This window comes from Meriones unguiculatus, chromosome 8, assembly GCF_030254825.1.
Source record: "Meriones unguiculatus strain TT.TT164.6M chromosome 8, Bangor_MerUng_6.1, whole genome shotgun sequence".
NCBI classification, from domain to species: Eukaryota; Metazoa; Chordata; class Mammalia; order Rodentia; family Muridae; genus Meriones; species Meriones unguiculatus.
The window spans coordinates 66,234,651-66,254,803 of record NC_083356.1 but is presented as its reverse complement, the minus strand read 5'-3'; the positions used below and the strand labels follow the sequence as shown (position 1 = coordinate 66,254,803).

The window sequence follows — 20,153 nt, the reverse complement described above, 5'->3', positions numbered from 1 at the left end:
CAGGCTTGCCTCCGTGCCCAAGGGCTGGGACTAAAGGTATGTCTGGCCCTTGCCTGACTTCCTGATTTGAGATACAGTGACCAGCTGCCATGACTTTTCCAACATGAACAATGAGCCAAAATAAACCCCTCTCCCTTAACTTGCTTTTTGTCAAAACAAGAAACTAATACTCTGGAAGAAAATATTTTAGAATCACTTATTCAAGAACCAGTATCAAGACTATATATCCTCTAAACAGAGTATTAAAGTAAGTACTTGAATTAAAAGAGGACAGTTCAGTGAAGGTTATGATAAATAGGTAGGCCTGTGAACAGATGTCCAACATTTCAATCCCAAGACAAAAGCAAAAAAAATCCCCACTGATGCCTTATGGTCAGATTGGCCAAAAGTAAAAACTGAGACTAGTTTTGAAAATTGGATCTTTTTTGCTGAACAATTTTACATCAGATTAAAGAGACTTGCCAAGCATGCCAGTATCCCTTTCTTGGATGCTTTTTTTTTTTTTCTTCTTTTTTAAAAACAGGATCTCTCTGTGTGGCCCAGTTCCATGTAGCTGTCCTGGAACTCACAGAGCTCTACCCACATCTGCTTCCTGAGCACTGGGTTTAGAGATGTGTACCACCACACTCTGCTTTGGGTGGTCTTGAGTAAACAAAGATGAAGTCTTCAAAATACCCCTGCAAGGATGTTTATAGCATCTTCAGTCAGTCAAAAATAGTAGAGACCTCCATCCTCTTCCATGGGAAAGCTAACTGAAGTCCCTCTGCACAGGAAACACTCTGGAGCACATAAAAGGGACCTTGTGCAGCATGCATGAGGCAAACTGGCAGGGAAGGGCAGCTTGGGGGTGTAGGAGACCCTGATAATATTGACAACAAACTCTATGCTATGTAGTAATGAGGAAATTGTGCCTTTTTAATTTAATTTTTATTTTGTGTATGTGTGGTTTATTTTGTGCATGTGTATGTTTGTATTTATGTGTGTATGTGTGTAGGTATGTATTAGTCAGAAATAGATGGTGGGTGTCTCTTCCTCTAGAGCTTTCTAACCTCTGTCTGTCTGCCTGCCTGCCTGTCTCTCTCTGTGTGTCTGTGCAAACTATTTTTATATCAATTTGACACAAGCTAGAGTCATTTTGGAAGGAGAAACATTGACTGAGAAACTGTCCCCACTAGTTTGGCCTGACCTGCACTTCTGTGATTGATGGTTGATGTGGGAGAACTCAGCTCACTGTGGGCAGTGCCAGCCCTGGAACGCTGAGCACACAGGCACAAGCTAGTGAGCAGAGTCCTTCCATGACCTCTGCATCCACTCCTGCCTCCAGGTTCTAGCCCTGTTTGAGTTCCTGCCCTGACTTCCCTCGGGGATGGACTGTTACCTGGAAGTGTAAGTGAAATAAACTTTTCTCCCCAAGTTGCTTTTGGTCATGCTGTTTTATCACAGCAATAAAAGCCTTCATTAATTAAGAGAGAAAGGATCCTAGAAGTAAGGTACTGACAGACTTGAACATTTGTTTCAGGAGGCTTGTGGTATCATCTGAACTTTGGAGAAACTGATGAGACTTAGGGCCCAGTGGGTTGTCCTATGTGAGCTTGGAAGAGAAGAGTGTTGAGAGAAATTTGGACAATGGAAGCTTGCTGTACAAAATTTAATAGGGAAGGTTGAGAGTCCCTCATAGATTTATCAGGGTCATTCATGTGATATTTTGAATTAAGAACCACTAAAGCGCCAGCCTATACTACAGAGCAGTTCCAGAACAGCCAGGGCTACACAAAGAAACACTGTTTCAAAAATCTGGGGCAAGGGATGCTGGTCAGCTGGGGCTGGATAATTAACTGATTACAAAGAGACCAGCAAACTGGGCAGTGTTGGTGTACACCTTTAATCCCAGGACCTGAAGAAGCAGGTGAATCTCTGTGAGTTTGAGGCCAGCCTACCTACAGAGTAAGTTCCAGGACTTGAGGGCTCCACAGAGACCCTGTCTCAAAAAGAAGGATGAGGGAGGAGGGGAGGAGGAGGGAGGAGGAGAAAGAAGAGGAACAGGAGGAGGAAGAGGAGGAAGAAGAGGAGGAGGAGGACAAGGAGGAGGAGGAGAGACCAGCATAGTAAGGCAAAATCTCCTGGGAAATGTTATCTTGGGGTCCGCATACAGAGGCTGTGGTCCAGAGGCAGCCAAGGCTGTACCTCCGGCTGGCAGTCAATTTTGGTATTGTAAAGCCAGGTGGTGGTGGCATATGGAGAGGCCAGCCTGGTCCATAGAGCAAGTTCCAGCATGGTCACGGTTACACAGAGAAACCCTGTCTCAAAATAAAACCAAACAAAAAAATGATATTGTAAGAGTTATACAGGTGCTTCTGGTTTTGAAGGCATGAAGGGGTCATGGAGAGTGGCTGAGAATTGGCACTGAGTGGCAGGGCTAAAGTTTTAAAGAGTTGTCAGAGGAAGCCATTGGTGAAGGTGCATCCTCAATTGCAGTCAAAGCACCAGGACTGAAGACTTCATGGAGAGAAGTTGGTGCTTGTCACTGTGTGGCAGAGTCAGAGTCTCTGAAGAGAGCTTAAGAGAGGTTGCAGAGACCCCAGTGTTTTTAAAAATGCCAGGTCCAGGAATGCCTGCTGAGGACAGCGGCAGCCACGCAGTGGAACTAATCTGAGTTTACTAGACAAGCTGTGTGTGTTGCAGACAGCAGCCTGAACAGCAGAGTTCACTGCTGGGTCCTGCCTGGAGGACCAGAGATCCTTTTTAAACTGTTGTATTTGGGTTTTAATTTGATTTTACTGTCACTGTGCTCTGGTTCTTCTCTCTTGGAGTAAGAAAGTATGTACTTCCTCTTTTTTTTTTTTCTCAGGAGTCCACAGTTAAAAGACTTTGGAATTTTAGAGAAACTTTGGATATGTTAGAGAGACTTTTTTTTATTTGTTTGTTTGTTTGCTTGGGTTTTTTTTTTTTTTCCCAGAGACAGGGTTTCTCTGTGTAGCCTTGGTTGTCCTGGACTTGCATTTTAGACTAGGCTGGCCTCAAACTCACAGTGATCCACCTGCTCTGCCTCCCTGAGTGCTGGGACTAAAGGCGTGCACCAACAGTCCTGGCAAGACTTTGTATATTTTAAAGAGATTGAACTTTTAAAGTATTCGAATTTTTAAAGACCATGAGATTTTTTTTAAGTTGAAATGTTTTATACTGTAATATTATTATCCCAGCATAAATATTAATAATATTAATATTATAATATTAATATCAGATATTGGGATGAACAAGAAAGGAAAAAGTATGATTTAACAGTAATGCAAGCTGAGCATGGTGGTGCACATCTGTAATCCCAGCACTCAGAAGACAGGCAAATGGATCTTTGTGAGTTTAAGGCCAACCTAATCTACAACCTGTCCTAGTGAGTCCAGGACAGCCAGGGCTCTGTTACACAGAGAAATCCTGTCTCAAAAAAACGAAATAAAACAAAGAGAAACAGTAATGCATTTGTGTCTCAGAATAACAAGGAGTTAATTGTGCTGGCTAGTTTTTATGTCAATTTGACACAAGCTAGAGTAATTTTGGAAGAGGGAACCTCAACGGAGAAAATGCTCTCTCCAGATTAGCCTCTGGGCAAGCCTCTAGAGCATTTTCTTGATTGATAATTGATGTAGGAGGGCCCAGCTCACCAAGGGCATTGCCACCCCTAGGCTGATGGTCCTGGGTTCTATAAGAAAGCAGGCTGAGAGAGTCAGGAAAAGCAAGCCAGTAAACAGCACTCCTCTATGGCCTCTGCATCAGCTCCTGCCTTCAGGTTCCTGCCTTGCTTGAGTTCCTGTCCTAACTTCCCTCAGTGATGAACTGTTACCCGGAAGTGTAAGCAAAATAAGCTGTTTTCTCCTCAAGTTGTTTTGGTTACCGTGTTTTATCACAGCAATAGAAGCCCTAACAAGGACACCATCTCTCATCTATCTATCTATCTATCTATCATCTATTATCTATCTATCTATCTATCTACTATATATGTATCATCGACTATCTATTATCTATCTATCATCTATATTTTATCTATTTTCTATCTATATATACTATCTATACCTATCTCTCTTCTATCTATCTATATATCTACTATCTATTGTCTGTCTGAGATGGGGTCTCTCACTGAACCTGAGGCTCACCAGTTCAGTTATACTGGTTAGCCAATAAGATCTAGAGATTCACCTAGTCCTGGCCCCAACCCTGTCCACAACACTGGGATCACGCACCTAGCTTTTATGTGTGGGCTATGCATGTGAACTTAGGCAGTCATGTTTGCACAGCAAACACTTTATCCATAGAACCCTCTCTCCATATCCAGGTTTCTTTTTTCATTTTTTAAGACAAGATCTCATATAGCCCAAGCTGGCTTTGAACTCAGAGGATGACCTTAAACTTCTGATCCTCCTGTGTCTGAATGCTAGAATTGTCACCATGTACCACCACATCTGACTTCATGAGGAGCTGGTGCTTGAACACAGGACTTTATGCATGCTACGTAAACAATTCTACCATCTGATCTATATCCAGTGCCTCGTGTTGTCTAAAGGAGAATGGCTTCCTCTGGCCCTCCTACATTTGCGGCTTTCCAGCACCCAGCCCTCTAGCCTCTGGACATTCAGTCAACTGTTACCTGACTCCACTCTGGTCTGGCTCAAGTGAGTAGGGAAGAGGGCAAGGTCCACAGTAAAGGAGAGGAGGTGTCCCTAGTCTTACCTTCTCCATCATTCAGGACAGTTCCAAGGTTACCCTGAGCACTAGGGGCACAGCTCTTCCTCCCTCTCCAGCAACAAGATGTAAGTTGAGGATTAACAGAGTAAAACTAGGAGAAGGCAGACCCTGAGCAGCAGATAGATGTGCCCCTCCCCCCACAGCCCCAGGTTCAGGTGGGTGGAGACAGGGTGTGGAGGACAGCAGGTGCACATTGGCTGCACCCAGAAGCAGAACTTCCTCCAGCTATCATTGAAGGTTGGCTTCCAGTTCAGGTGAGGGATGCAAGGGCTGTCCTGGTCTGTGGGCTGGCTTTGGTAGGGGACTGCCTGTCCTGGGTACTACATTCTTTGAGGTGGAGGTCTGTACTTTCTTCCCATGTGTGACCAATTTGTCACTGTGCTTTGGGGTGCTGGGTAGGATCACAATCAAGGCTCTGGGCAGGTCACTTGTCCTCTCTTTCCTCGGTCTCCCTTCCTTCAGACGAGCTCATGCCCAACAGACGAGCTTAGCCTGTTTCCAGGAGTCCTAAACTGTTTGTCACTCATGGGAGTGTCTTCATTCTTCGGGAATATGCCTCGGGATACAAAGCCACAGAACTTCGAAGTGCTGAAGGCTCAGGAAACACTGTGGCTTTGGCTAGTCCAGCGGGCAACATCATTGTGAGGAGGCTTGTTCTGAAGCAGAGCTGACCAGGAGCTGCCTAGAGTCCTCTCTGTACATTGGTGGTCTGGAGTGAGTAAGGACCCAGAACCACTGCTGGGCTCCAGGGTAGACAAGGATGTGGATGTCCTGGGCACCATGGATAAAATGGCACTCCTTGATCAGCTTTGGTCAGCTGCCCAGGTTCATCTGGGGTCAGCTCAAACCTCTCAGGTCCCCATTAGAGAAATCCAAGTTTAGGAAGAAACAAATGTCTTTGTTAAAAAGCTTGGAGTGCTAGCTGCCCTTGTGAGGGGCCCACACCTGCCCCTGGATTCCAAGTAGCATGGTTCTGAGATTACCAGAGAGATGTCCTGCCCTAGGAGACCCTAGTATAAAGCTGAGTTCAGTTCAGACCTGGGGTTCCTCATGGGGAGTCAAGAAAGCAAGGGCCCAGAGGAAAAGGCAGGGTAAAAGGTGGGGGTTCACATGGGCCTTCATTAGCCCTTGATAGGGGCACCAGAAATGGCTGTTCTGGCTCCTCTGGGCTGTGTCCTCAGACAGTGCCTCCTGTACTAGCCCCCAGGCTCTGTGACAATATTGGGCCTGCTCAGCTGGACTCTGAACACTGTTCTTGGCCTTTCCTACTCTAGCTGTCCTAGCTGTTTGCCTGGCCAAGGAGGCTGCATGAGTCCCAGATCTGATACATCTGAGGAAGGTTGGGATGTGTTAAGATCCTTCCTCTAGAAGGCTGGGGTTGGGACAACAGGTGGAGCCCAAGTGTCTACTGCTGCCCACCTGACCCTTGAAGCTCAGCCTCTCTTGCCATGGGCCTCTCCTGGAAGGAACGGGTCTTTATGACCCTGCTGGGAGTTGCAGCAGCCTCTGGGCTCACCATGCTCATCCTCATCCTAGTGAAAGCAACCAGTGTTCTCCTGCCTGCAGACACCAAGGTGCGTCTCTGAGACCTGATGAGGATGTTGGGCTGGGTGACCAGGATGTTGACCTTCATACCTTTCTGATCCCAATGTTGTCCTTAGTTTGGAATTGTGTTTGATGCTGGCTCCTCCCACACATCTCTGTTTATGTACCAGTGGCCAGCCAACAAGGAGAAGAACACAGGAGTGATCAGCCAGGCTCTGACTTGCCAGACAGAAGGTCAGTGGGCAATACCATGGCAGGTCATTGCTGCCTGGCTTGGACTCCAGGTGATGCCAGGAGGCCCCAGGGGGAGAGACCACTTGGTGGCAGGAGGAAGCTACATATATAGTCCTCAGGACAGCACATCAACCTAAAAGAGAAGGCTTAGAGTGCTGAGGTGAGAAGCAGGGTCACACAGGGAGTCTGGCTCTGATGAGAACATACACGGATCTCAGACAGCGTGCTTCCCCTTTATCCAGGGCTAACATTTCCTATCTGATCCCACACTCACCTTCTAGGAGCTTCCTATATAGGTACCACACTGCACTGGTGACAGAGGCCACCAGGTGCTAGACCCCAGTTCATTGCCTGGGGTTCCTTTTGAGTCTAGAGATCAAAAGCCTGAGCCCAGGCACGGCAAAACCACACTCTCCAGACACTCCAAAGTGGGAGGAACTCAGGGTTTCCTACCTTTTTCTGTGAGGACTGTCATCACTGAGCAAACAAACCAGCCTTATCTATAAGCCTTATCAGACAGGGTCTTGCTATGTATCCCTGATCGACCTTGAACCCTCAATCTGCCTGCCTCAACATTCTGAGTATAGGCATGTACCATCATACCCCATTAAAAATCCTTAATTTAACCTGGGAACATCCTTCTTCTAAAAAAGATACCAAACATTAGGATGTGGTCACATCTTTGGAGCCTTTTCCTAGCATACTGTGTTTCAGGACCTGGAATCTCTTCCTACACCTCTGACCCAACACAGGCTGGGGAAAGCCTGAAGAGCTGCCTGGAGGAGGCACTGGCATTGATCCCACAGACACAGCATCGAGAGACGCCCACATTCTTGGGGGCCACAGCAGGAATGAGGCTGCTCAGGTTAGATAATGACAGGTCGTATCTGTTAGGGTCACTCCCAAAAGCCAGGCATGAATACCCTGGCTTGAAGTTCAGTAGAGTTTGGGATGAGGTACAATAGCGGTTTTGCTGAAGCTTTCCTGCAGCTATGGTCCTTTCTGCCCAGCCAGAAGAACAGCTCTCAGGCAAGAGACATCCTAGCTGCAGTCTCCCAGACACTAAGCAATTCTCCTGTGGATTTTTGGGGTGCCAAGATTCTGTCTGGGCAGGATGAGGGTGCCTTTGGTTGGATCACTATCAACTATGTCCTGGGAATGTTCCTCAAGGTACAGGAGCTGCCCAAGGGTGAGGGGTTGGTTGGTCTGAGAGACCAGTGTCTGGGGCTGGCTGGCCAGCAGCTGGGGCCAGTGTGGCTGCCCAGAGCTGAACACTTCATCTCTGGTCAGTACTCCTCTGGACAGTGGATCCTTCCTGAAGAGAGGGTGCTTCTGGGTGCCCTGGACCTTGGTGGGGCCTCCGCCCAGATCAGCTTTGTGCCTCAGGACCTCATCCTGGACCAGAGCACTCAGGCTACCTTCCACCTGTATGGTGCCAACTATAGCATCTATACTCACAGCTACCTCTGCTTTGGGCAGGACCAGGTCCTGAGAAGGCTCCTGGCTCAGCTGGCACAGGTTAGGCTGGTATCTGAAGGGTGGAAAAGTGGGATGGCATTGAGTAGAGTGAGGAGTGTATCAGAGATTAGAGTTAACGCCCCTTCCTCTCTCTGCAGAACAGCCCTGTGGCGCGGGTCAGACATCCATGCTACCATAGTGGCTACCAGGCCACACTGCCACTGGCTCCATTGTATGAGTCGCCCTGTGTCCACACTACAGACTCCATGAACCTCACTCAGAACCTCACTGTTGAAGGGATAGGCAACCCCGGGAAATGTGTGGCAGCCCTCCAGGGTCTCTTCAACTTCTCCAGCTGTGAGGGCCGAGAAGATTGTGCTTTCAGTGGAGTTTACCAGCCTCCTGTGCATGGCCACTTCTATGTAAGCACTGTTCCCCAAGGCTTTTTCTGGGGCCCCAGGTTGAATGGGAGGTGCTCTGGTGGCTCTTAGGGACTCCAACGCCTGTGTGAATACCTGACTAAAGTGTCCCAGCCTCCCACAGGGTTGCACAGCCTCCTCTACTTCCCCTAGGCATTTTCCAACTTTTACTACACCTTCCACTTCCTGAACCTCACCTCCAGGCAGCCACTGAACACTGTCAATGACACTGTCTGGAAGTTCTGTCAGAAGCCCTGGAAGCTGGTGGGTGACCCTGGGTACCTGCCCTAGCCCTAGCCCTCTCCCTATACCATACCAGCAGGGCCTCTGGGGTCTTATTGGGTTTTCCTGGACAGAAATATGATATAAAGACCCATCTAGGTAGTAGGATTGGGGAGAAAAACACTGTGGCAGGGAAGTTGCCCGCTTTGGGTAGAAAAAGGTCCAGGGCTCTGATGAATTCAGCCTCTGGTTGTCATGAGGTTGGCAAGCCCAGCCTTTTCCTAGCTGGAGGATGGTGTCCACAGGGATTTACAAAAGGGTTTTCTAAAATATGTAACACTGTCCTGTTGTCTGGAGACTGGATGTACGGGGGTCCCACCATAGCTGGAGGGAAGTGCTAGAAGGTATTGGAGCTCTACTTACTCATAAGCTTCTGGAACCCAAGGTGGAAGCCAGCTACCCAGGGCAGGAGCGCTGGTTACGGGACTACTGTGCCTCAGGCCTATACATCCTTGTATTGCTGCTGGAGGGTTACAAATTCAGTGAGGAGACCTGGACCAACATCCAGTTCCAAAAGCAGGTGATTGACCCCGAGAGCCCCAGCATGTCTGGTTCAGGGTAAGAATGGGTGGGGCCTAGAACAGCTATCCAGCAGCCCTGAACAGCATGTGTCTCACAGGCAGGTGGCATGGACATTGGCTGGACACTGGGCTTCATGCTGAACCTCACAGGCATGATTCCAGCTGAGGCGCTGACTCAATGGCGGGCTCAGAGCTACAGCATCTGGACGGCTGGAGTAGTATTTGCAGTGCTGACTCTCGTGGCCATTGTTGGGGCAGCTTCAGTCCAGCTCTTCTGGACCCAGGACTAGGTAGAAACCAAGGTGAAATAGACCACAGGCCACAGTGTGTCTAAAGCAGGAACAGTGTTGAGATTCAATAACAACATAAATGTTTGTGTTGTCTACCTTGTGAGCCACCATCAACTGTCCTTAGGAAAGAGTCTTCGGCACACAGGACTTTCTGAGCACATCCTAGATGCCTGTCTGCCTGCACGCCTGACTCTTAAGGGCTCCAGTCCATTGACCAGGCCAGGAGGGCAATTCCTGATAGGATTGACTCCCTTCTACTCTCAGGGTGGCACTGGGTATGGGGATTGTACTAGTCCAAGGGATGGAAACAGAAGGGACTCTGGGGAAGGGCAGCTGTGGGAACCGGCTATCTCCAAAGGCTGTTGTTGTAGCTTGCCCAACAGAGACCCCTGCTTCCTCACTATAGTCAGATTGGACCAGAGAGTCAGAATCGAGGTCTGCAGGCCAGCCCAGCTTCTCTCACCCAAGAGCCTTTGGTTGGATCCTCTTTATCATCAATCCCAGAATATAGATCAAATTGAGATGAGGGTAGTTTTTGTTTGTTTGTTTGTCTGTTTGTTTAAATTAAAACTGGTCTTGTCACAGTATTTATTGCTGGTCTCCTGGCCGGGGTCCCAGAACAGGTGGGGCTTCCACACAGACATCAGCTGAGACCACAAAGCACTTGGGGAAAATGCCAGTGCAGCCATCTCGGTGTCCCTCCAGCCATGCTTCATCCACTGTGGAGACACGTTGGATGCTATGTCTGCTTACAGCAAAGACTGCGCCCTAAAGAGCAGAGCCTTCACCAGGCCTAGGCCACCCAGCAGTGTTGGGAAATGGCAGCCTTGTTCTACCTTCACACAGAACGTCCACTGTGTCCCCTTGCTGGAAGTCCAGATCCTCAGGCTTTTGGGCTGGGTAGCTGTGTCGAGCCACTACTCGGTAGAGGACTGGCCGGCCCCAGGCTCCCTGTGGCAGAAGGGTGGGCTGCAGGGGTGGCATGAGAGATGGGAGTCCCCTCCACCCACCTAGGCCACCAACAGTAGATGTCACAGTGTCTCCCCTTGGCTCACTCGGCACTGGAGCTGCAACCCTCGTGGGCCAATGGCCACATTCCTCCATACACTCTGTAGGGATTCCTCCGTGAGGATGGGGATCCAGGACTTCTCATCTCCTGGGGCTTTGTAACTGCAAAGAGAGTCCTGAGGGTAGGTACACTAGGGGAATACCTGTTGCCTGATCTTCCCCTAAAGGAAGGTAACTTTCTGTGGCTCTCCAGTGTGCCCTTCTAGTGTCCCTTCTAGTGGCTGCCTAGATTCTTAGGCAGAGAGCTAAGGAGGCCTTAGATTTGCTCCCTTTGTTCCCTTCCTGCCTGGCTTTCTTGTAGCTCAGACCCATCCTTTTCTCCTGCAGCATACGGTCCCCACCCCCACAGCTCTCTGGCTCACCTGAGCTGCCCCGTCTGGGCATGGTGAAGGAGAGCTTGAGCCAGCAGTGTCCGCAAGCTGGACAAACCAGTTCCTCTTGGGACCTTCAGGGGCACAGTAAAGTGGCACTGCAAAGTGGCAGTCACCAAGGGTTCAAGGTCCTCAGCAGCTGCTCCCTGAGGGCAGAAACATGGTTGCACAGCCTTTGAAGAGAGGTTGGTCCTTGAGCCCCAAGGATCAGAACAGAGGCTAGGTTGAGAGCTGAAAGACAGAAACTGTGAGGTAGGGCCTTCCCTGTTTCAAGTGCCCAATGAGGAGGGATTAAAGAGCAGGACACTTCTTACCCCAGCTCCTGTGGGATCTTCAGTGGGGACTCCAGATGCCAGCAAACTGTAGCATGGAGCAGGACTCTTGGGACCACCTTTCCATAAAGGAGACACTTTAAGGTAGAGGAATGACTGGCAGGTAGCTGTCCCCTGTCCCCAAACTTTCCTTCTGGGACAAGTGTCCATGTCACAGCTCTCCTGAGGTGGCTCCTCCTACCCCTATTGCTCAGGATTCTCTTACCCATGGCTGGAGAAGATGGATGGCCGACTGGCCCCTCCTTGAACCTCTGCAAAGGAAGACAGAGGTTGGTAGATCCTCATCACACACACCTTCTGCAGTCATACTAACACATTTGTTTAGCTGGTCCTGTTTCATCTTACATTATGCAAAACTATTTTGTATAAATTATTTAAAATTTATTTATGCAAGGTTTGAGTGCATGCATGTGATTTTATTATTTAGATCACCCACTTTCCATTGCATCCTTCAGGTTCGATGGGGGCTACAACTTAAAGCGTGTTTAACTGGATGCTGAGAGCATGCTTTGTATGTCCTAAGTTACAGGAGCATGCTGTAGATAAGTGTAAAGCATAGTCCAGGTGAAATGCTTTGACAAGTTTACAATTCAGACTTCAGTCTTTATACTCAGGAGGGTTTTGCTCCTAACATGAGCTATTCTAATTTATAGCATGATAAGTAGATAAATGTGTCCACAGCCTCCCCCCACACTCCCCTTTGAAGTGTTCCTACTTAAGCTGGTAACCTGGCTATTTTCCAGTTGTCAGCATCGGCATCCATGAGTGCCATTGTTGTATGGCAGTGTTTCCTAGACATTCCCTCATATGGTTTTGCTTTTGTTGGATTTTCACAAACAATTATACAAAAAGAATGTGGGTCCTGGGAGTGTGACCAAGAGTATAGGGGTCTTGAGGTGGTGGGTAAGTCTGAACTCAAGGGACAACTCCCTGGGCTCTGTCCTGGCACAGTCGGTGGTTTACAGATGTAATCTGGGAGCTTCGCCAGCAGCTAGCAGGAAGTCGTTAGCCAAACCTGTTTGGGAGCAAATTCATGGTAGGCCCATACCCTAGGCACACCTTGGGGCAGGGTTGAGTCCCTCCAGACCTTTGGTCCACAAACAGATTGCCCAGCATCAGTGGGGAGTCAGCCTATGTCCCAGGCCTTCCACCAATCTCCAACTCTTCTTGGGTGATTCCCCATTGACCCTGAGAAGCCCAGGGCAGAGTCTGAGGAGGTGTCCAGCTAGGGTGCCCTGAGTTGGAAGAGGTGGAAACCTCTGCCCTCTGTTGGGCACTCCTGGTTGTGGCTTGTGAACTGGTTTTAAAAAGAGACTAATAGAATATGTGGCCATTCTGAAGCTTACAGCCCAGTACAGGAGCTGGCAGATGCAGGGTTAGGTACCTGGGGATTTTGAGCACAGCTGTAAAGGATATAACCGCTCTTAAAAATGTTGAACTGCTGGATTGGAATGAACTGAATACTACAGAGAGATAAAGTGGAGGTGACTGTCCTATGTCTTGTAATAAGCCCATGTCAAACCTTCTCAAAGTTGCTCACCACTGGCTCTTAGGGCTGCTACAGGGCAGCAAGGGTCCTCACTTAGCTCCTCTTCACCCAGGGGCTCTCAAGGCTTGCAATGGCCAAGAAGGAAGGTTGCATTGTTTGGACCTTCTGACCTGTCTTTCCTCAGACTGTCAAATGACCCGATCACCATATGCCCAACAGAGGCTCCAATGATTTGTTGACAGCCCCATCTGGTCCCTGTGGTGGGTCTGAGCATGTGCCAGTGAGTTGGCCCTACTAGCCCATCCCCTGGTACAGCTGACTCTTACCTTATCCCTGACTGCCTGCTTTCCCTGAAGCTTAGGCTTATTCTTTGGCTCATGGCAGGTGAATGAATGAGAGTGACCAGCCATCCCTGCCTGGTCAGAGCTGCCTCTCAGAAGGAGTGGGGATGTGGGTGTCAACTCTTTGAAGATCTAGGTCTCAGGCCATAGGAGGAGAGGTACCCTCATTCTCAAGGCTTTCCTACCATGGGACTCAAGCCTTTGGCCCATCCTGCCTAAGCCCAATTTTTCTTATCAGTGTACAGTTAAAACTGGACAAAACTAGGCCTGTGTCTGCTCGATGCCTACCCACCTACCTGCCGAGGCTGGATGTCTGGGTTGTGGTTGTCAGGGATGACAGAAGCCACCACCTAGTAGGGGCAGGAATGCAGCTGGGTTAGTACACCATTGGGTCTACACCTCCAGGCCCCCGAGTCCCAGTACTTCTGTGGCTGTACTCTGCAGGGTATGCAGACCTAGCTCAAGACTGCTACAGCTAAAAAAAAAAAAAAAGACCAAGAGAAACATATGTACTAACAATATAAACTTAATTTTAGTATAACTTTTTAAATATTTTTGTTTCTTGTAACAGCCTTATGTTGTGATCAGTGAATTCTGATAGTTGGACAATCACAATTTCTTCTGCAGCTGTACTCAGTCTGCCTCAGGGTATATTCACAGGCAGTGTGCACCCCAGGCAGCTACACAGCTACACAGCCACACAGTGTTGGTAGGCCCAGCACAAGTGCTGTTGCAAATGAGGTGGGTGTGGGGCCAGCCCAGGGGTCACCAGAGTACTACCAAGGTGGCCCTTCTTTGTAACACTGCAAGTAACTGCTCTTTTGAGTTCCCTCTCACATTTGGAGGTGGGATACTCCAGCGTAGCCTGTGGTTTAGGGGACCCGATATGGTCTAGGCTGGCCACCCACTTCTGGAACCTTGCTGTCTATAGCAGAGGTACAAAAACACAGGGAGATGCACAGACACTGGAAGCATCCAGGAGAACAGTGTGAGCTGAGGGAGGCACCACCAGGAATTCCCATCAAACGGCCTGAGCCCCTTTCTTTAAAGCTGACTTCTGGTAAGTTCTGCCTCTAGGTCTACAGCCTGGGAACATTCATCCCAACCCTAAGAGCCTTGTGCCCACTTTCTGACTTTCAAGTGGCCTAGCCCACACCCAGCTGTCCTCATGGATACACTGGGTGTCTAGTGCAGGAGCCACCACACCATGGGCCTGACAGAAGCTTCATGTTGGCAGCAGGGACCCAAGCTGAAAAACACCCCAGTTTTTACCTTAGCCTTGCCTAGGAAATCCACGGGCTCCAGATGCTTTAGGTATTGCCTGGGAGGCTGGAAGACCTCACCTTTGGGGACTTGCCTCAGCTGCAGGGGTACCTGTTTCTGGGATGGAGCATAGAAACCTGGGTGGCTACAGCTGCAAGAGCCTGAGCCTTGAAGTAGAAGGGGCATCCATCATGTGTGACATGTGACAGGAAGTATGGGGCACCCAGGCTACCTCTCTCCATGTCATATAGGAGAGAGGTCATTAGTCTTGAAGGAATAAGCTATAGAACCTGAGTCCAAACCAGCCTGGCTCTCACCTGCCCTCCTCACCTGTGCTTGGTCCAGGGCAATGTCCAGGATATCTTGGGCCCCCTCTGGCCATTTGGATATTGCCTCCTCTAGAGTATCGACAGCATTGGTCCAGAGCCCTGCCCGGCACTGTGCTGATGCCTTGTTGTATAGGACCTAGAAACAAGGACAGTTATGGACCAGCCTCCCCCCACATGGTCCTCATTTGAGCTCCCTGGTCACAGTAGCTGAAGGTTCCTCTGTATGTTCAGGTGACATGATGGGTAGGGACCAGACCACCCGATGCCTGACTGGCTCAGTTTTCAAATGCTGAGTAGTCAGGCCCTATATCTGTTTAGTCCTAGAAGGGCCATATTTTGCTCTGGGCTTTTCTGCTTGAAACAACGCAAATAGCTCTCTTTTTAAAGTGTCCCCCTGTGGGGACATGGGGGGGCAATTGGAGATATGGCTCAGTGGTTAAAGTACTTGTTGCTCTTCCAAAGGGCTTAGGTTAGACTCCCAACTCTCACATGATGGCTCATCAAAAATCCTGGCCAACACCCTCCTAATCTTGCATCTTGCCACCACCATTAACTACTCCCTGTACCTCCAAGTCTAGAGTATGTCTAAGGGTTCTCATTGGCAGTCCAGGGACACTCAGAACCACATATAGTGTATCAGAGCACTCCAACAGGCCACCTACATGTGAACTCAGTGATGCTGGGAGCCCATGCTCCCTCACTCTGCAGAGCTGAGCACACAGCAAACCTAGCCTTGCTACAAGGAGAGAGACCTGCCTAGTCCTCCTGTGGCTCTCTTATCCTTCTGTTTTCTCTGGATCAGCTAGAGGTACTGCTGAGCCAACCCCCTTTCCCCCAAATTGGTCTATCACCTTGTCATGATTGTCAATTCTGTCCTGCTTTTCTCCCATGCTGGCTGGCTTCAAAGTGTGTGAGTAGTCCACTCCCTTCACTGCCACTCCAACCTCCTTAGGCAATCAAGGAGCTGGTGGATTTCAGGGCTCCAAAAGTCTTTGGCTAGACAGGACACCTCATTCCACATGGCTGACCATGACAGTAACATCAACATAATGGTAATAACCCCAGCAACACTCCAATCTTCATCCTAGGACTCCAGTCAGGACCTCAGACTACATTATAGGACCCCTGTTGCAACCTAGGGCCATGGCAGAACCCTAGATCCCCCAACAGAACCCCAGGGCCACAAAGAGTATCTCCAAGCCCCAGTGACACTGCTTGGCATCTGAGCGCTACAGAAAACAAATGCTTGCTCACCTCCCATGCTTGCAATTTGAAGTGCAGACCCAGTTGTGTGTAGTCAATGGCAGCATTGCCTCTCAGCTGGGCCAGGGCCAGCTGGAAATCAGACACAGCCTCCTGGAACCTGCGGGCATTGGGGGTCTCTCAATAGCTACAAGGGAGGGGATGAACCTGTGGAGGGTGGCTTTTGGGTACCCCACCCATCCTTCTCTCCATGCCAACTCTGGAAGACCTGAAGGCAATAGTACTCACTTAGATATTAGCACTTCATGGGTACTCAAGTCCAGACCAGCGTACTTAACAGAAGTTTATTGTCCTGTTCTGTATAGGCTCCTGAACACCTGCTCTCTGTGCCTGACAGGACCCTTGCTTACACCCCAACCCCTCTTCCTACTGCCCTGGGCATTCCTTTCTTGCCTCTCAGGTCCTAACCTTATGAGACCTTCACCAACTCTGAATAAAATCTGTTCCCCAGTAGATACTCCACTTCCCTCAGTTAGCCCTCTGGAGCTAATTGGAGCCTATATCCCTGATTATTCTCTTAGAAAGCTGAGTGGCCATCCACATTCTGGGATAAACCCTGGTTTTCATGTCATAAACCGACTATAAACATAGTGTTCTCACTACAACAGACATGAGGAGAAAGCCAGGGGTGTTGGGAAAGTATTGTGAATCTTGATGGAGACAAGGACCATATGTGTGGGCTCCAGACTAACCAGTTATCCTCATCCAGGCTGAAGGGGCTCCAGAGGAGAGAAGGAAGTGCAAATAACCATCCAATAAGGAACAGGGGATCCCGCTGTGCTCACCTCTCCAGCTTGAAATTTGCCATTCCCCGCTGGAAGAAGCCAACAGCCATGCAGGTGTCCTTGGTCAGTGCTTGGTCAAATGCCTAGGGACAGGAATGCTTGTGGAACACAAAACTCAGTAACCCAGTGCCACAAATGCACATGGAAATGAATCAACTGACGACAGCTGCACAGCAGCGTTGTGCAAAGCCAGAGCCTGGAGAGGTGGGATACTGCACCCATTTCTCAGCTGCCCTGAGCACCTCACAATAGGCTCAGGGCACATCCCTGTGGCATAGAAAACCAGTTTGTCCACAGTGAGCACTGAGTTAAAAGAAAATGCTCCCATCTCTGGGAGACAGGATTGTGTAAGATTTTTGGCTTTTTAAAATCTCTTTTCGGGGGCTGGAGAGGGCTGCTCTTCCAGAGGTCTTGAATTCAATTTCCAGCAACCTCGTGTTCTCATAACCATCAATAATGGGACCCAAAGCCCTATTCTGGTATACCAGTATGCATGCAGACAGAGCACTCACATACATAAAATACACAAATAAACAGTTTAAAGTTTCTTTTGGTAGCTCACAAAATGGTAAATACCAGGTATTGATTACAATCAGAACACAGAAGTTGTCTGTGCACAGAAAGCACAGCTCCTTAAACCAGACTCAGAAATGTGTGTCCCCAGCAGGGAAAGCAGCCGTTGGTTAAACCTGGCGTAGTTTCCTGAAACCACATCTGGCCAGGTGACTGTTGAGCTGCATCTGACTTTGAAGTCTGCACATGCCACCATTAGCCAAGAAATGGAATGGCTGCATGACAGGTTTCCCACTGACGGGCCAAAGTGCAGCCTTAGATTTCCTTATTGCTCTTATGCCACCTGCTTCTTAAGTTTCCAGGTCTAACTGATGTGCCTATCCTTGAACATATAAATTTTATTGAGTTAAGGCATTGCACATTCTTCTCCTTACAGCAGACCATCTGAACTCTCTAGTTACAGTGTGAGGAGGTAAGGACACGAGCCTCTATGGAACCGCCTGGTAACAGAACGTCACATTTCCTTTCCTAAACAATAACCCTTTTGGTTTTTTGTTTTGTTTTTCAAGACTAGATTTTTTTGTGTGTAGCCCTAGAACTGGAACTGTCCCAGAACTCACTTTGTAGGCCAGGCTGGCCTCGAACTCAGAGCTCTGCCTGCCTCTTCCTGTAGAGAATTGTGGATTAAAGGCATGCGCTACCATGCCTGGCTTTTAATGAAGAAACAATTATTGAAGTAATTGTAGGTGCAGATGAATAATATGTAAGAAATAATAGATGAAAGCTGGCAAGATGTCTCAGTGGGTAAGGTCACTTGCCACTCTGCCTGATGACCTGAGTTTGATCACCAGGTCCCACAAGACGGAAGGAGAGAGTTGACTCCTGCAAGTTGTCTCCTGACTTATACACACATGTAAATAAATAAATATATAATATTAAAATTTCAAGAAAGAACTACTAGAAGAGACCATCTCCACACAGCCCAGTCTTTCTACTCTCACCCTTGGTGCTTGGGCATCTTTGCTTCTTGTCTGTATGGTGTCCATGTAGGCGAATGATGAGAATGTCCGAGCTGTAGACAGGCTGCTGAAGGTTTGTATCACATGCCAGGAATGGCTATCACACTGATGACCATGCACCAGGGAAGGCGCTGATGCCTCCTCTACACTGTGCACCCCTGAGCAGTTCTGCTTTGAGGAGCGGTGGGGAGACATGTGGGTGCTAAGAACTGGGAAGACAGACTGTGCGTACCACCATCACCACCAGCATCTACTGAAATCTGTTTCCACACACCTACACCTTCCTAGGACCGGCAGATTCCCAGTCTGCTGACTCTGACCTACTCTCCAGCCTGCCTTCAGGTATGTCGCTCCTTCGGTCCTGAGCATGTGAGCCTGGGCTGCTCTGACGGATACAGGACTGCTGTAATTTGGCTCATGTGGCCCTGTGCCCCATTCTTGCCTCAGCTAAGAGAGGGGTCTCCAAGCCACAGGTAGCTCCTACCTGCTTCAGACAGTCACTAAGAGGGAACATTAATAGAACAATCTCTAGTTAATTGACAGGGTAAGTAGAGATTCCTCCCCTTCCAAGTGACTATGAAGTGGAGAAGAGCGGCCATTGGAAGATAAGGATTCAGGCCCGCAGTCACATCTTCACTTGCATTCTCCTATAGGCCTCCCACAGGGATGCGGGGAATCTCTGTCACCAATCCTGGGGCGCTTACCCGTAACGCAGCCTCGGGGTCCCCTGCCATCAGGTGCACGCAGCCCATGTTAAAGTACATCTTGGCTAGCGGTTCCCGGACGTTTGAGAAGAGGCACAGCGCGCAGTCCCAGTCTTCGCGTGCCACAGCCATTACCCCCTGGTGCCAGTCCCGTACCTGATCCCCTAGGGAGCTCATGGAAATGGGGATATCTGCTTTGCGATGGAGAAACTCAGCGATTCTAGCCCGAGAGCGCGGGGCAGACGGAGGGCGTCCCACAGAAACTGGGGAACCGCGGGCCAAGAGCCAAGACAGCAGCGATACAAAGTTGGTGAGACCCGGCTAATGGGCGAGCAACTGGAGTTGTGAGTCGCCGTGTTGAGACCACCTTGTTGAGACTGACGTGACGGCCCGAGGCCCCGCCCAGTCCCAGGCCCTTCTCTGAGGTCCCGCCCTGAGCCAACTAACCAAGTCCGTAGGACTGCGGATAGGGTCTCCGATCACATAGCCACGCCCCTTCATCCGCCAGGCTGATCTGTCCACTTCCTGGCCCCCAGCTCAGCGCCAATAAGACCACGCTCATCTCCATATGGACACTCCATCCCATCTGCTCCAGCTCCCAGTTCTTGCCTTCCGCCAGACGTGACCACGCCCCTTCCTCAAGCCAGATCCACCCCATCTTTTTCACTGAAATCTTAGAGCTTCAGTGGGCCTTTCCGACTCTCGCGCCAGTGAGCAGAGTGTTTAGGGGAAAACCGTGCGGAGCTTTCCGGCCGAGGTTCCGGGAACCGGTGTGGACCGTGCACAGGAGAGCTGCCTACTCAGAGGTCAAAGTCTTCAAGAGTACCAGCCAGGGCCCTCAGAAGCCGGGTTGGGGCTCGGAGTCAGGCCTAAGCTTGTTGGTTCGTGGTGTTGCAGCCCGCGAGGCCTTTCTCCGCTAGTGGGCGCTGTCCTGGCTGCTCCTCCCCATTGCAAGTGTGGCCATTGTGACTGGGTCTTCTTCCACATGCCCTTTGCACTGTGGGATCACAGCTATCCAGAAAAACTGCCAGTCTGACAGGGCTTGTGTCCTTGTATAGACAGGTAGTGCAGTCCAATGTGGACTCTGCAGGACACTTGGAGGTTGATGTCCACCTTCAAACATTCTCCTTGGACGAGGCCCACCCACAGTATGTGGGCCATACACCTTACCCAAAGCTGCTGATCTCTGCTGA

At 49.5% G+C, this 20,153-nt stretch overlaps 2 protein-coding genes across 6 annotated transcripts; one reads left to right on the top strand and one right to left on the bottom strand.

Annotated features, from left to right (window-relative positions):
- The first annotated feature begins 1,851 nt into the window (after positions 1–1,851).
- On the top strand, positions 1,852–9,902 carry Entpd8 (ectonucleoside triphosphate diphosphohydrolase 8). The gene is made up of 11 exons (XM_060389637.1): positions 1,852–1,944; positions 4,534–4,661; positions 6,009–6,308; positions 6,396–6,513; positions 7,228–7,378; positions 7,524–7,683; positions 7,804–8,031; positions 8,130–8,393; positions 8,544–8,654; positions 9,058–9,192; positions 9,292–9,902. Exons 3-11 carry the CDS (start codon positions 6,183–6,185, stop codon positions 9,481–9,483), a joined length of 1,485 nt encoding a protein of 494 aa, XP_060245620.1. The 5' UTR covers positions 1,852–1,944; positions 4,534–4,661; positions 6,009–6,182; the 3' UTR covers positions 9,484–9,902.
- Positions 9,903–10,015: 113 nt separating this feature from the next.
- Noxa1 (NADPH oxidase activator 1) lies at positions 10,016–19,676 on the bottom strand. Of its 5 annotated transcripts, XM_021651102.2 has the most exons (12): positions 18,961–19,660; positions 16,725–16,807; positions 15,931–16,039; positions 14,678–14,812; positions 14,357–14,464; positions 13,381–13,434; positions 11,460–11,505; positions 11,237–11,313; positions 10,914–11,068; positions 10,539–10,653; positions 10,320–10,434; positions 10,058–10,202 (listed from the first exon to the last, which is right to left on the bottom strand). In XM_021651102.2, exons 1-12 carry the CDS (start codon positions 19,135–19,137, stop codon positions 10,072–10,074), a joined length of 1,305 nt encoding a protein of 434 aa, XP_021506777.1. In that variant the 5' UTR covers positions 19,138–19,660; the 3' UTR covers positions 10,058–10,071. The 5 variants fall into 5 exon arrangements, 4 of the variants coding, with proteins under 4 accessions (XP_021506777.1, XP_060245617.1, XP_060245619.1 ...); XM_060389634.1 differs by having other exon boundaries at positions 10,914–11,153; positions 11,237–11,505; positions 18,961–19,667; XM_060389636.1 differs by lacking the exon at positions 14,357–14,464 and having other exon boundaries at positions 18,961–19,658.
- Positions 19,677–20,153: the final 477 nt, after the last annotated feature.

Coding starts and splice junctions, on each gene's coding strand:
- Entpd8 (XM_060389637.1), top strand. CDS start 6,183: ATGGGCCTCTCCTGGAAGGAACGGGTCTTTATGACCCTGCTGGGAGTT. Junction 7,684..7,803: donor TCCTGGGAATGTTCCTCAAG/GTACAGGAGCTG, acceptor ATCTCTGGTCAG/TACTCCTCTGGACAGTGGAT. Junction 8,655..9,057: donor GTCAGAAGCCCTGGAAGCTG/GTGGGTGACCCT, acceptor CTGGAACCCAAG/GTGGAAGCCAGCTACCCAGG.
- Noxa1 (XM_060389634.1), bottom strand. CDS start 19,137: ATGAGCTCCCTAGGGGATCAGGTACGGGACTGGCACCAGGGGGTAATG. Junction 16,808..18,960: donor ACCCCGAGGCTGCGTTACGG/GTAAGCGCCCCA, acceptor TCCTGTCCCTAG/GCATTTGACCAAGCACTGAC. Junction 11,506..13,380: donor CAGACATCCAGCCTCGGCAG/GTAGGTGGGTAG, acceptor CTTCCTTTGCAG/AGGTTCAAGGAGGGGCCAGT.